Below are 14,866 nucleotides of genomic sequence, written 5' to 3'. Positions count from 1 at the left end.
GTAGCAAGACACTAACTGAGCTAACACATTGCACAGGCCAGTTCCACTGGGTGGAGCTGCCCTAAATACTAGAGGCCTCTTGGTAATTGGTCAGGGACACATTAGACAGGTGCACCCAGATTCCATAAGACCCAGAGAGTTCTGGCGCCGCTCCCCTATGCACACAGCCAGGAAGCATGCAGAGAGCAGGCAGAAAGCAAGAGACACAGAACATGGAACCTGCAGCCGACAGAAATCACAACATGACCTGGAGCAGGGAGTAAGATGGTGTGTGAGGTATGGGAGGCCATGCCGTGATGCCGGCAGAGTTGTTACAAGTAGTCTGTGTGCAGCTTCTATAACTGTAAATTTGGTGCCCTCTAAGTAACTTACAAACAGCTATTAATGTCTAAACTGCTGGCAACAAAATGAGTACACCCCTAAGTAAAAATGGCCAAATTATGCACAAATTGTGAATATTTTGTGTGGCCACCAATATTTTCAAGCACAGCCTTAACACTCTTGGGCAGGGAGGTCACTAGAACTTCACCGGTGGCCCCTAGAATCCTTTTCCACTCCTCCATGACGACATCACGGAGCTGGAGGATGTTAGAGACCTTGTGCTCCTCCACCTTCAGTTTGAGATGCTTCACAGATGCTCAACAGGGTTTAGGTCTGGAGACATGCTTGGTCAGTCCAGCACCTTTACCCTCAATTTCTTTACAGGACAGTGGTGGTCTTGGAGATGTTTGGGGGTCATTATCATGTTGGAATACCGCCCTGAAGCCCAGCTTCTGAAAGGAGGGGGATCATGCTCTGCTTCAGTATGTCACAGTACATGTTGGCATTCCTGATTTCCCTCAATGATCTGTAGCCGCCCACATCCGGCAGCACTAATGCAGCCCTAAACCATGACACTCCTGCCACCATGCTTGACTGTAGGCAAGAGATACTTGTCTTTGTATTCCTCACCTGGTTGCTGCCACACATCTAACATGTGGACCAAATAAGTTTATCTTGGTCTCATCAGACCAGAGGACATGGTTCCACTAATCTATGTCCTTAGCCTGCTTGTCTTCAGCATACTGTTTGCAGGTTTTTTTTGTGCATCATCTTTAGGAGAGGCTTCTTTCTGGGATGACAGCCATGCAGACCAGTTTGATGCAATGTGCGGTGTATGGTCTGAGCACTGACAGGCGGTCTTCCCTAACCCTGTAACCTTTGTATGGTCTGAGCACTGACAGACGAACGTCTATCCCTGTAACCTCTGTAGCGATGTTTTCAGCACTCATGTCTATTATGAGAGGATATCCTCTGGATAGGACACCTGCACTCAACTTCTGTGGTCGACCATGGCGAGGCCAGTTCTTAGTGGACCCTGTCCTGGTCTTGGCCACTGGGCCGCAGCTCAGTGTCAGTGTTCGCAATCTTTTTATAGTCTCTGCCATCTATATGTAGAGCAACAATTCTTTTTTTTTGCCATACCCAGAGAGTTCTTTGCCATGAGGCGCCATGCTGGACTTCCAGTGACCAGTATGAGAGGTGTGAATGGGGAGCAGGTGTGTAACATCTGGTGTTATCGCTCTCACACTCTGAGACCTTCTAACACTAATGACATCTGGGAGGGAAAATGGCTAAGTACATTTTGGCCATTTTCCATTGGGGTGTACTCACTTTTGATGCCAGCTGTTTAGACGTTAATGGCTGTGAGTTACTTAGAGGGCACCAAATTTACACCATTATACAAGCTGCACACTGACTACTGTCTGTTGTATCAAAGTGTCAGATCTTCAGTGTTTTCCCATGAAAAGATAGAATAAAATATTTACAAAATCTGAGGGGTGTACTCACTTTTGCAATATACTGTATATATAATTTTTATATCTATCATGGCACAGTCTATATAAGACATGGCATGCTTGAAGGTTAAGTATAAAAATATTCCTTCATAATGAGAAAATATATAGAAAGCTGTTAAGTCCGAAACTCATCAACAGAGGTATACGACGATGAAACAACAAAACGGAAGAGTTTTTGGCAGAAACTTGTCAACCATGGTATGTAAATGGAATTAGTTCATCAATGGGAATAAATAAGTCACAAACACCTAGCAAATGTGGATAAGTGTGGGCCGTAAATGTCCTAGAGGACCTAGAGAAATCCCTTTTGGTGCAAATGCCACGGCTAAATTCTGAAGAGGTAAGTATGGATGAAGATGACAAAAGGGGAGGCAAAGGCCAGTTTGGAGTCACTGTCGTAGACAGGAGTGTATATACAGGGAAGGACTAATAACCCTAAAACTACAACCTAAGAAAAATAAAATTACCTACAGAAATAGGGCAAAGTAACCAGTTCATTTAGTTTCTTTGGTTGGACTTAGTTGACATTAAGGATCCATTTGGCCTCCAGTTGTGCCAAGTTTTCTCCAATTTAACCCACGCTGGTCTGTGCGGACACAATCGATGCCCATAACCTTTAAGAGGCAGACATCCCAGCCACTGGTAGTTCTGAAATGTTTGAGTTGTGAAAGATCAGCCACTTCTTGATATCGTGGACATGTTCTTTGACACATATATCTTTAGTTGTCTTGATGTGAGACCAACATAAATAAACTTGCATGGGCATGTTACATAGTACACAATACTTTTCATATTGTCTTCAGTGTGATCAATTTTTTTTTCGTGCCATCATTGGACAAGATGTTTGAGCATGCAACACAACTTTGACATGGGAAGAAGCCCCATTTGGGACCCTTAGAGCCAAAGACGTTTTCCAATTTATGGCTTTCATAGAAGTTCCTCAAATCGATGTCCTTCTGTACGATATAGCTGGTTTCTCCAAGATGTATTTTGAACAGTGTCTATTTTGAGCATTGGCCAGTACTTTTGTAGGGCACCCTTCATTCAGTACCATCTATCGTTAAACCTGGAAATGAATCTTACCTGTTGATTGAAGGCTGGTTTGGTCCTTGGTCTAACAAGATCCTCTGTCTTACATGGTTTACAAATGTCTTTTTTCGGCCTTGCTAACTATGTTACTATTAAGTTGGAAACTTGGGCCGAGAAGTGGCAGATGCGGTTTAACAATGATAAATGTAAGGTTATACACATGGGAAGAAGGAATCAATATCCATCCTCTTTACACACTGAACGGGAAACCACTGGGTAAATCTGACATTGAGAAGGACTTGGGGATCCTAGTTAATGATAAACTTATCTTGAGCAGCCAGTGCCAGGCAGTGGCTGCCAAGGCAAACAATCATGGGGTGCATTACAAGAGGTCTGGATACACATGATGAGAGCATTATACTGCCTCTGTACAAATCCCTGGTTAGACCGCACATGGAATACTGTGTACAGTTTTGGGCACCGGTGCTCAGGAAGGATATAATGGAACTAGAGCGAGTACAAAGGAGGGCAACAAAATTAATAAAGAGGATTGGAGAACTACAATACCCAGAGAGATTAGCAAAATTAGGATTATTTAGTCTAGAAAAAAGACTGAGGGGCGATCAAATAACCATGTATAAGTATATAAGGGGACAATACAAATATCTCTCAGAGGATCTGCTTATACCAAGGAAGGTGTCTGTCACAAGGGGGCATTCTCTGCGTCTGGAGGAGAGAAGGTTTTTCCACCAACATAGAAGAGGATTCTTTACTGTCAGGGCAGTGAAAATCTGGAATTCCTTGCCTGAGGAGGTGGTGATGGCGAACTCAGTGGAGGGGTTCAAGAGAGGCCTGGATGTCTTCCTGGAGCGTAAAAATATTGTATCTTACAGTGATTAAGATCTTTAGAAGGGCGAAGATCTGGGGATTTATTCTGATGGAATATAGGCTGAACTGGATGGACAAATGGCTTTTCAGCCTCGCTAAGGTGACTCTCTCTGGAATCCTCGCTTGATACTACTTCTTGAATAGCCTCAGTCCTCAAATCTGGTCTCCAGCTACTCCGCCAGTTAAAAAAAAAGTTTTCAAAAGAACAGATCTTACATATTCAAAGAAACTGATCCCATTAGTCAGAGACTGGGGATGGTTCCTCATCTGCTCTACAAGGCAGTGGAGAATGAGGCTCTTGCTAAATACTATGTTTAGAGTCGTACATAAAACTGTATGCAGTGTGCTCCCTCTAGTGGTGGCTGCAGGTAGAGGGGATGTTGTATCTTATAACTTAAGGGAACCTTGCCACAGAGTTTCACCCTCCAAACTATCATAGCTCCTTCAAAGACAGGAGGCGGCGGTGCTGGGCAGGGAATAGAGCCGGAGTGACAGAGGCTTCAGATCTACCATAGCTCTTCAGCCTCATCTGCACAGAAATTCAAACGCTGATTCCTCAGTAATGGAGGCACGGACCGGCCATGTAAATGTGTTGCTTGACTTGTCTTTGAAAGAGCTACAGGCACATATAAAATAGTTGGTGTGCAATCCCGCCGACAGATCCGTTTTTCCAGCCAGATTTGACTAATAAAAAAAAAAAAAAAAAAAAAAAAAAAAAAGTGGCAAAAAATACTGTGTGAGAAGCCTCTCAAGACTGTATACTTAGACTAACGAGGAGGTTTTGACACATTTTGCATCGAATATTTATAGGGTAAATTGGTCAAGATGAGGTCCTGTTGAAATTGTGATTAAGGAAAGTTACTCACGTCAGGTAAAGATTGCAACTTCAGCCAAAACTTTCCAAAGGCGTCTCGTTTTTGCAAGATATTGCTGCTCACAAGTCCTGTGTTGCCCTGCAAAAATTAAAGGAAATTAGCTTTGAAATTGTTGCTCATCCACCATATTCTCCAGACTTGGCCTCACCTGATTATCTTTTTCCGAAGCTCAAAAAAGCCGCTGTAATTATGAAAACTTGCGACAAAGGAGATGGTAATTGATGCTGTGGACTGGTGATTTCCATTTTCCCTAAATGATCAGAATGAATTTTTGATCAGTGCATTAAGTGTATAGTTGGAAGGTGATAATATTGATTAAAACAGTATGAACTCAGAAACATGTAGCTCTTTTTCTAGATTAGGCCGGCTATGTATCAATACCTCTTCATATCTTCTGTCAGTGTCTGGGTCCTCAGCAGACTGCTCGTAGACCGCACATTAACCAGTCAGTTTTCCATATGGAAATAAAGACGTCAAAAAAGAAGTTTCAGGAAAAACGCCACCACCGGTTTCCTGAATAGTCTTCCACTTCAAAAATGATGCGGATACACCGGCGTTTAAAACACTTTGTGTGCACATACAGTGGGGCAAGAAAGTATTTAGTCATTCAGCAATAGTGCAAGTTCCACCACTTAAAAAGATGAGAGGCGTCTGTAATTTACATCATAGGTAGACCTCAACTATGGGAGACAAACTGAGAAAAAAAAATCCAGAAAATCACATTGTCTGTTTTTTTTATCATTTTATTTGCATATTATGGTGGAAAATAAGTATTTGGTCAGAAACAAAATTTCATCTCAATACTTTGTAATACATCCTTTGTTGGCAATGACAGAGGTCAAACGTTTTCTGTAAGTCTTCACAAGGTTGCCACACACTGTTGTTGGTATGTTGGCCCATTCCTCCATGCAGATCTCCTCTAGAGCAGTGATGTTTTTGGCTTTTCGCTTGGCAACACGGACTTTAAACTCCCTCCAAAGGTTTTCTATAGGGTTGAGATCTGGAGACTGGCTAGGCCACTCCAGGACCTTGAAATGCTTCTTACGAAGCCACTCCTTCGTTGCCCTGGCGGTGTGCTTTGGATCATTGTCATGTTGAAAGACCCAGCCATGTTTCATCTTCAATGCCCTTGCTGATGGAAGGAGGTTTGCACTCAAAATCTCACGATACATGGCCCCATTCATTCTTTCATGTACCCGGATCAGTCGTCCTGGCCCCTTTGCAGAGAAACAGCCCCAAAGCATGATGTTTCCACCACCATGCTTTACAGTAGGTATGGTGTTTGATGGATGCAACTCAGTATTCTTTTTCCTCCAAACACGACAAGTTGTGTTTCTACCAAACAGTTCCAGTTTGGTTTCATCAGACCATAGGACATTCTTCCAAAACTCCTCTGGATCATCCAAATGCTCTCTAGCAAACTTCAGACGGGCCCGGACATGTACTGGCTTAAGCAGTGGGACACGTCTGGCACTGCAGGATCTGAGTCCATGGTGGCGTAGTGTGTTACTTATGGTAGGCCTTGTTACATTGGTCCCAGCTCTCTGCAGTTCATTCACTAGGTCCCCCCGCGTGGTTCTGGGATTTTTGCTCACCGTTCTTGTGATCATTCTGACCCCACGGGGTGGGATTTTGCGTGGAGCCCCAGATCGAGGGAGATTATCAGTGGTCTTGAATGTCTTCCATTTTCTAATTATTGCTCCCACTGTTGATTTCTTCACTCCAAGCTGGTTGGCTATTGCAGATTCAGTCTTCCCAGCCTGGTGCAGGGCTACAATTTTGTTTCTGGTGTCCTTTGACAGCTCTTTGGTCTTCACCATAGTGGAGTTTGGAGTCAGACTGTTTGAGGGTGTGCACAGGTGTCTTTTTATACTGATAACAAGTTTAAACAGGAGCCATTACTACAGGTAATGAGTGGAGGAAAGAGGAGACTCTTAAAGAAGAAGTTACAGGTCTGTGAGAGCCAGAAATCTTGATTGTTTGTTTCTGACCAAATACTTATTTTCCACCATAATATGCAAATAAAATGATAAAAAAACAGACAATGTGATTTTCTGGATTTTTATTTCTCAGTTTGTCTCCCATAGTTAAGGTCTACCTATGATGTAAATTACAGACGCCTCTCATCTTTTTAAGTGGTGGAACTTGCACTATTGCTGACTGACTAAATACTTTTTTGCCCCACTGTACATACCCTTGTGTTATGTCTTCTGAGCTCCTTTCAGATGCTTTATGACCCCCAAAGTTCAGTTCAACTTTCATGTAGTGATAAGTCAGCTGAGAGGGCATCAGGTGGAGGACATTAAGAGGTAGAAGAAACCCTTTGTCAGTTAACTCATTCAGCAATAAGCGATGGGACACAGAAGCTATATAATTGCCCCCAAAGGTGTCCATATGCTTGTAAGGGCTATTCCCATCTCCACTATCCTATCCCAATATTTTGTAGCTGTAATAATATTAGCAAATACTTATAATAAGAACTTTAGTATAGTTCTTCTGATTCGCTGTATCACTTACCCCATGTGCAGGGCAGTGCAGTTGCTTAGGTATCCATGGTTATGACCACTAATATAGTTAGCTAGTTGCTAGACGTCGTAACCATGGATTCCTAAGCAACTGAAATGCCCTGCACATGGGGTAAGTGATATAGCGAATCAGAAGAACTATTATTATTATTATTATTATTATTATTCCTACTACATATTGGGATAGGATCTTGGGAATACTCCCTTTAGCTTGTCTAAGACTGGATAATCCAGAAAAGATTGTTCTAATATTATCATTGTTTTGTCTGTTGTACTAAAATAAGTTACACACCCAAACGTCCCAAAAATTTCTAGACTTTATTTTTATTGTTCTAATGTAGAAAACGACCCGATCAGACTTGGGCCCAGTGTGATTCTTGCTTAAAATGGAGAAAACTTCCTGACGCCATGGGGAAACTTCCACAAAAGTGGTTCTGTTATCTGAACCCCGACCCACAGTTCAGGTACTGTCTCTGATCCTTATGGCACAGCGTATTCCATTGTATCGCCTGTCTGAATTACTGATGCTTTACATAAAAACAGAGACTGCAATGTTCCCGAGGAACCGGAGGATGATGACGAGATTACTCACTCCACGTATGAGAAGACGCACAAGAAGAGGCAAGTTATCACACATACGCTAGCGCATTATTGAAGTTCCTCCCAGGCATGTGCCTGATTACATTATGTGAAAAGACCTTCAGCTAGCCAGGACATGCAGCTTTGATGCTAAAGGTACCTTCACACGAAGCGACGCTGCAGCGATAGCGACAACGATGCCGATCGCTGCAGCGTCGCTGTTTGATCGCTGGAGAGCTGTCACACAGACCGCTCTCCCGCGACCAACGATGCCGAGGTCCCCGGGTAACCAGGGTAAACATCGGGTTGCTAAGCGCAGGGCCGCGCTTAGTAACCCGATGTTTACCCTGGTTACCAGCATAAAAGTAAAAAAAACAAACAGTACATACTCACCTGCGCGTCCCCCAGCGTCTGCTTCCTGACACTGACTGAGCTCCGGCCCTAACAGCACAGCGGTGACGTCACCGCTGTGCTTTCACTTTCACTTTAGGGCCGGCGCTCAGTAAGTGTCAGGAAGCAGATGCTGGAGGACGAGCAGGTGAGCATGTACTGTTTGTTTTTTTTACTTTTACGCTGGTAACCAGGGTAAATACCGGGTTACTAAGCGCGGCCCTGCGCTTGGTAACCCGATGTTTACCCTGGTTACCAGTGTAAAACATCGCTGGTATCGTTGCTCTTGCTTTCAAACACAACGATACACAGCGATCAGACGACCAAATAAAGTTCTGGACTTTATTCAGCGACCAGCGACATCACAGCAGGATCCAGATCGCTGCTGCGTGTCAAACGAAACGATATCGCTAGCGAGGACGCTGCAACGTCACGGATCGCTAGCGATGTCGTTTCGTGTGAAGGTACCTTTAGCAGGAGAGCTACTATCACTAATCAGACTGATCAATATCGCCAGGAGGAGGAGAGCCGTGCCACAGTTATGCTCTCTGACTAATCTGGAAGTATGCGGTGTCAGCTTTCTCCTCCATCATGAGAAGCTGCCTAAACACTATAAGCCGCACACGCTTTTTAGCAAGGCCTTTTTTTTTCCTTGCTAAAAAGTGCATCTTATAGTTCAAAAAAATACAATACATGTGTTCCCTATGAAATATAAATTCTGGAGCATCTTTCCTGATCTTTGTGTTCCGTTCCTCTCTTATTACTAATAGAAATGTATGAATAAATTAAGGTTTTTTTTTCCGGATTGGGGTGTTTCCCTGCACTTTATCACGCTGTCCATGCAGACACACGTCCCTTGAAGTATAGGGGAATGGTAACACCTAGTTGTCAATCTGTTCATATATTTTTAGGAGAAGTAACTGAGGAACAGGGCAGAGTTATGAGGTGCTCCGTAATTGTTACTAAATTTGTATTGCAAGTATTAACTAAAACGTATATTGCAGAAAAGATTAGATGAATAAAATATATTTACTATACATTTTTTATATTTAATATTGTTATATATTCAGTCAAAAGTGTTGGCACCTTGTTCCAGAAAATGCAGTATTTCTCCCAGCAAATTATTGCAATTACATGTTTTGTTATACACCTGTTTATTTCTTTTGCGTGCATTGGAAGAATACCGGAAAAGCATAGGGAAAAAAATACAAATTGGACATAATTTCACACACAACCCAAACTATGGCTGGACAAAATTCTTGCCATTTTTCCAAAATTATGGGTAAACAACTTTATTTCAAACGTATGATGCTCGTTCAAACTCACCTGTGTCAAGTAACAGGTGTGGGCAATATGAAAATCACACCTGAAACCAGATAAAAAGGGGAGAAGTTAGTTGACTCAATCTTGCAATCGAGACGTAAAAACCAAAATTGTTGAAAAATATCAACAATCTCAGGGTTACAAGTCCATCTCCAGATATCTTGATGTCCCTTTGCCCACAGTGCTCAACATAATCAAGAGGTTTACAATCCATGGCACTGTAGCTAATCTACCTTGGACAGCAGAGAAAAATTGATGAAAGGCTGCAATGTAGGATCCGTCTAATTTTGAATTAAATGAAACGCTATTGCAGGAGACCCAGGAGGACCCCACTGCTGACAGACATTAAAAAGCTAGACTGCAGTTTGACAAAAGTACATGAGTAGCTAAAATCCCTCTGGGAAAGCATCTTGTGGACAGATGAGACCAATATAGAGCTTTTTTGCAAAGCACATCATTCTACTGTTTACCAAAAAATAAATGAGGCTTACAAAGAAAATAACACAGCACCTACAGTTAAATATGGTGGAGGCTCTTTGGCTGTGTTCAAAGAACCATGAAAACTGAAGATTACCAAAAGATTTTGGGTGACCATGTAGTGCCCAGTGTTAGAAAGCTGGCTTTGTGTCCTAGGTCGTAGGTCTTCCAGGAGGACAATTACCCCCAAAATACTTTAAGAAGCCCCCAGAAATGGATGGAAACAAAGCGCTGGAGTGTTCTGAAGTGGCAGCAATGAGTCCGGATCTAAATACCATTAAACACCTGTGGAGAGATCTTGGGAGAAGGCGCCTTCAAATATGTGAGACCTGGAGCAGTTTGCGAGTGGTCTAAAATTCCAGTTAAGGTGGAAGAAGCTTGTTGTTTGCAGTTATTTATTCCAATGGGTGTGCAACCAAATATTAAGCTGAGGGTGCCAACAATTTTGTCCGACCCATTTTTGGGGTTTTGTGTGATATTGTCCAATTTGCCTTTTTTTGTGTGTGTTGCGACAGTAGACACAAAGGAAATAAACATGACTGTATTTAAATGTTAGAATTTTTTATTTATTTATATATTTTTTATTTTGCAGGAAGTTTGAGCTGGCATCACAGGTATTTATGCTGTTTGATTATGATGTTCTTAAAAGTTCTAGTCAAATGCAAATTCTATTCATCAATAATACATTAATATGAAAAACTTTTTTTTTTTAATGCACTTTGTTTTTGCACAGCTCGCTAACAAGCCAACGATTCTATTTAATCCTCCAAGTAAAGAAATGCAAAAAGCTCTAAACATCGTACAGACCAATTATAGATCAGCAGCAGCCACAAATCCTCCATCTTTGGTGGCCGCTGAAACCTCTCCACATCCTGGCAGACTCCCTGACCGGTAAGTGAACCGCTCCTCCCCACGGCAAGAATGGCCGCCATGCTATACTGTCACTACTGCAGTGGTTTACAGCGAAGCTTGTCAGTCTTTATACTAGGGCTTCACCAGCCAGAACAAGCAACGACGTGAGCAAAACCACCTATTTTAATCTTTCAGTTTGTCATAAAAGGAGTTTTGCTAAACAAAAGATTAGCACGGCCATACAGTGCCTAAAAGTAGTATTCAACCCCCTGCAGATTTAGCAGGTTTAATAAGATGCAAATAAGTTAGAGCCTTCAAACTTCAAACAAGAGCAGGATTTATTAACAGATGCATAAATCTTACAAACCAAAAAGTTTTGTTGCTCAGTTAAATTTTTATAAATTTTAAACATAAAAGTGTGGGTCAATTATTATTCAACCCCTAGGTTTAATATTTTGTGGAATAACCTTTGTTTGCAATTACAGCTAATAATCGTCTTTTATAAGACCTGATCAGGCCGGCACAGGTCTCTGGAGTTATCTTGGCCCACTCCTCCATGCAGATCTTCTCCAAGTTATCTAGGTTCTTTGGGTGTCTCATGTGGACTTTAATCTTGAGCTCCTTCCACAAGTTTTCAATTGGGTTAAGGTCAGGAGACTGACTAGGCCACTGCAACACCTTGATTTTTTGCCTCTTGAACCAGGCCTTGGTTTTCTTGGCTGTGTGCTTTGGGTCGTTGTCTTGTTGGAAGATGAAATGACAACCCATCTTAAGATCCTTGATGGAGGAGCGGAGGTTCTTGGCCAAAATCTCCAGGTAGGCTGTGCTATCCATCTTCCCATGGATGCGGACCAGATGGCCAGGCCCCTTGGCTGAGAAACAGCCCCACAGCATGATGCTGCCACCACCATGCTTGACTGTAGGGATGGTATTCTTGGGGTCGTATGCAGTGCCATCCAGTCTCCAAACGTCACGTGTGTGGTTGGCACAAAAGATCTCGATCTTGGTCTCATCAGACCAGAGAACCTTGAACCAGTCAGTCTCAGAGTCCTCCAAGTGATCATGAGCAAACTGTAGACGAGCCTTGACATGACGCTTTGAAAGTAAAGGTACCTTACGGGCTCGTCTGGAACGGAGACCATTGCGGTGGAGTACGTTACTTGTGGTATTGACTGAAACCAATGTCCCCACTGCCATGAGATCTTCCCGGAGCTCCTTCCTTGTTGTCCTTGGGTTAGCCTTGACTCTTCGGACAAGCCTGGCCTCGGCACGGGAGGAAACTTTCAAAGGCTGTCCAGGCCGTGGAAGGCTAACAGTAGTTCCATAAGCCTTCCACTTCCGGATGATGCTCCCAACAGTGGAGACAGGTAGGCCCAACTCCTTGGAAAGGGTTTTGTACCCCTTGCCAGCCTTGTGACCCTCCACGATCTTGTCTCTGATGGCCTTGGAATGCTCCTTTGTCTTTCCCATGTTGACCATGTTTGAGTGCTGTTCACAAGTTTGGGGAGGGTCTTAAATAGTCAGAAAAGGCTGGAAAAAGAGATAATTAATCCAAACATGTGAAGCTCATTGTTCTTTGTGCCTGAACTACTTCTTAATACTTTAGGGGAACCAAACAGAATTATGGTGGGTTGAGGGGTTGAATAATAAATGACCCTCTGAAAAAACTTTTCCCAATTTAAAAAAAAAATAAACAAAGAAATCACATTCTTTCTCCTACGTATCATTGGGGGACACAGGACGAATGGGTGTTATGCTGCTGCCACCAGGAGGACACTAAGTTAAACACACACAAAAGATTAACTCCTCCCCTGCAGTATACACCCACAGGCTGGACAATCCAGAGCCAGTTCTTACTTAGTGTCTCAGGAGGCACTTGGGTCCTCAGGACCCCACCAATTTTTGTTTTTAACGGAAGGGAGCAACAGGCAAATTTTCAGCTCTGATCTCTCCCGCACCAACAACGGGCAAGTACATGGAGCGTTCCTCCTGTATCCTTTCCCGCGACGATGGATGCCAGCCCTGGCTCACTTTTCAGTGTGGCGACGGTTCCTTAGCGTTCCGATCTCCCTCCCTCCCTTTCAGGCGACCACGGGGACTAATCATCCACCTAAGTCTCCTGGAGCCAGGGCACAGCCGGACAGAATGCCATGGCGTCCGTGCAGCCGCCCACTGCATCACCACTGAACAGAGCGGATGTTGCACGGCGGCAGAAGCTCTCCACCCTCTCCCTACTAAGGTGAAGGTGGATGGAGCATCGGCCCCATCGCACAAGGTAAGTGCGGGGGCCGCCCAGCTGATAGGGGACCGCCGTTCAGGGATCCCTCATCCTCTTTCTAATGCGGCGCTGCAGCCGCGGGGCAACTTTTTTATAAGGGCATGGGGAGCAATCCGGCGCTCTGTTAGTGCGGTGGCACAGTTTACCGGCCCTGGGCCGGACTACAACTTCCCTCCCTCATACAGCAGGACGGCGGTGGCAATGGCAGCGTTCCGACGCGCATAGCAGGGAATCCACCGCCCGCCCACGACACGCCCCCCCTCTCTCTCTCTCTCCCTGGGCGCTTCTCGTTCCCGAGAAGCGCCCTTCTCACATCTCGGCGGCCATCTTGGACCAGGAAGTGCGCTGTCGGCTCTGCAGCACCACAGCGCACAGGACTTCAGGATCTCCCTGCCAAACACCGCAGAACTTGGTGAGACGCACTCAGTAGGATTGTCTCTTCCCCTGCCAGTACGCTCACTTCATGGTAAAGATGTCACAGTCTAAGCAAAAACGGACTGGTAAGACCCATTCTGTTATTTTTGCTGTGTGCACCTCCTGCAAGGTATCTCTGCCCCGAGGTCACACTACCCCGCTGTGCTCCGCCTGCGAAATGTCTGCGGCACAGGATACTCCGGCCTCTGACCCGGAATGTAGTGAGCCTAGTACCCCCGCATGGGCGTCCTCCCTTGCTCGCTCTGTGGCATCTTTGGAAAGGACGATACAGTCCCTCCGTGACCCGTCCCTTACTCAGGGCACTTCCACGGAGGATGTAACGCGGCCTAAGAACCCCTCTCGGCCTAGAGGTCGTACCGTTTCCAGAAGCCCTCTCTCATCTAGAAAGAAGTCCAGGGTAATATCTCCGGTCCGTGATCAGCCCTCCGGCTCAGAGAGCGAAGTCTCCCGTCATTCATCCCCAGCTCATAGCAGGGAATCCTTTCTGGACGACGCATCCAGCGTGTCCTGTTCCCCAGAGTATCGTCACGACCAAGAGACCCTAGATTCTCTCATAGACTCTGTAAGTCAGACGCTACAGTTAGAGGAGGAAACCCCGTCCAAGGCGGTTCATCCCGTGTCATTCGGGCGAACCACAAAGGCTCATAGATTTTTTCCTACGCATCCTCAATTCAAAGACATTGTCGATCTTCACAGAGTCCGTCCGGATAAACGCTTCTCAGGTCAGAAGGCTATGCAATTGAAGTATCCGTTTGCTCAGGACCTTGCTAAGGAGTGGTCTCAGTCACCCTCCGTGGACCCGCCTGTGTCGCGGCTAGCCACCAAGGCGGTTCTACCCTCCTCCGAGGGCGCGTCCATCAAGCATCCCACTGATAGACAAATTGATCAGATGGCTCGCTCGGCTTTTGAAGCTTCCTCGGCTTCTCTCTTCCCTTCTTTTGCCGCCACATGGGTTGCAAAAGCCATGACCCATTGGGCCGAGTCTTTAGCCTCTACAGCTCTACACGCTGACTTACCCCCCGAGGTTTCACACCTGGCCACTCAGATTGCCAGAGCGGGGGACTTTGTAGTTTCTGCATCTTTAGACGCGGCTAACTGTGCCTCACAGGCAGCGGCCAATGCTGTCACGATCCGCAGATCCCTTTGGCTCAGGGACTGGAAAGCGGACTCAGGATCCAAAAAATCTCTCACGTCCCTTCCATACCAGGGCGAACGCCTTTTTGGGGACAAACTAGATAAAATAATTGCAGACTCCACAGGGGGAAAGAGCAAATTCCTTCCCCAGCAACGGACCTTTCGCCCCTTTCGCAACCAACAGGGCCGAGGCCGATATTTCCGTTTCGGCTCCAATTGGTCCAATCCTTCTTCCGCGCCACC

The 14,866-nt window shown here is 44.9% G+C and overlaps 1 protein-coding gene across 1 annotated transcript in view; it reads left to right on the top strand.

The window, feature by feature from the left end:
- Positions 1-14,866, top strand: part of MORC3 (MORC family CW-type zinc finger 3) — a 68,370-nt gene that overhangs the window by 37,390 nt on the left and 16,114 nt on the right. Inside the window, exons 11-14 of the mRNA XM_077293892.1 lie at positions 7,497-7,619; positions 7,699-7,776; positions 10,517-10,538; positions 10,658-10,815. Of these exons, the coding sequence (XP_077150007.1) occupies positions 7,497-7,619; positions 7,699-7,776; positions 10,517-10,538; positions 10,658-10,815 (381 nt within the window). The remainder of the gene's footprint in view (positions 1-7,496; positions 7,620-7,698; positions 7,777-10,516; positions 10,539-10,657; positions 10,816-14,866) is intronic.

This window comes from Ranitomeya variabilis, chromosome 3 (assembly GCF_051348905.1).
Source record: "Ranitomeya variabilis isolate aRanVar5 chromosome 3, aRanVar5.hap1, whole genome shotgun sequence".
Classification (NCBI taxonomy): domain Eukaryota; kingdom Metazoa; phylum Chordata; class Amphibia; order Anura; family Dendrobatidae; genus Ranitomeya; species Ranitomeya variabilis.
The sequence above is the reverse complement of the archived record's forward strand: the minus strand, read 5'-3'. Positions and strand labels throughout refer to the sequence as shown.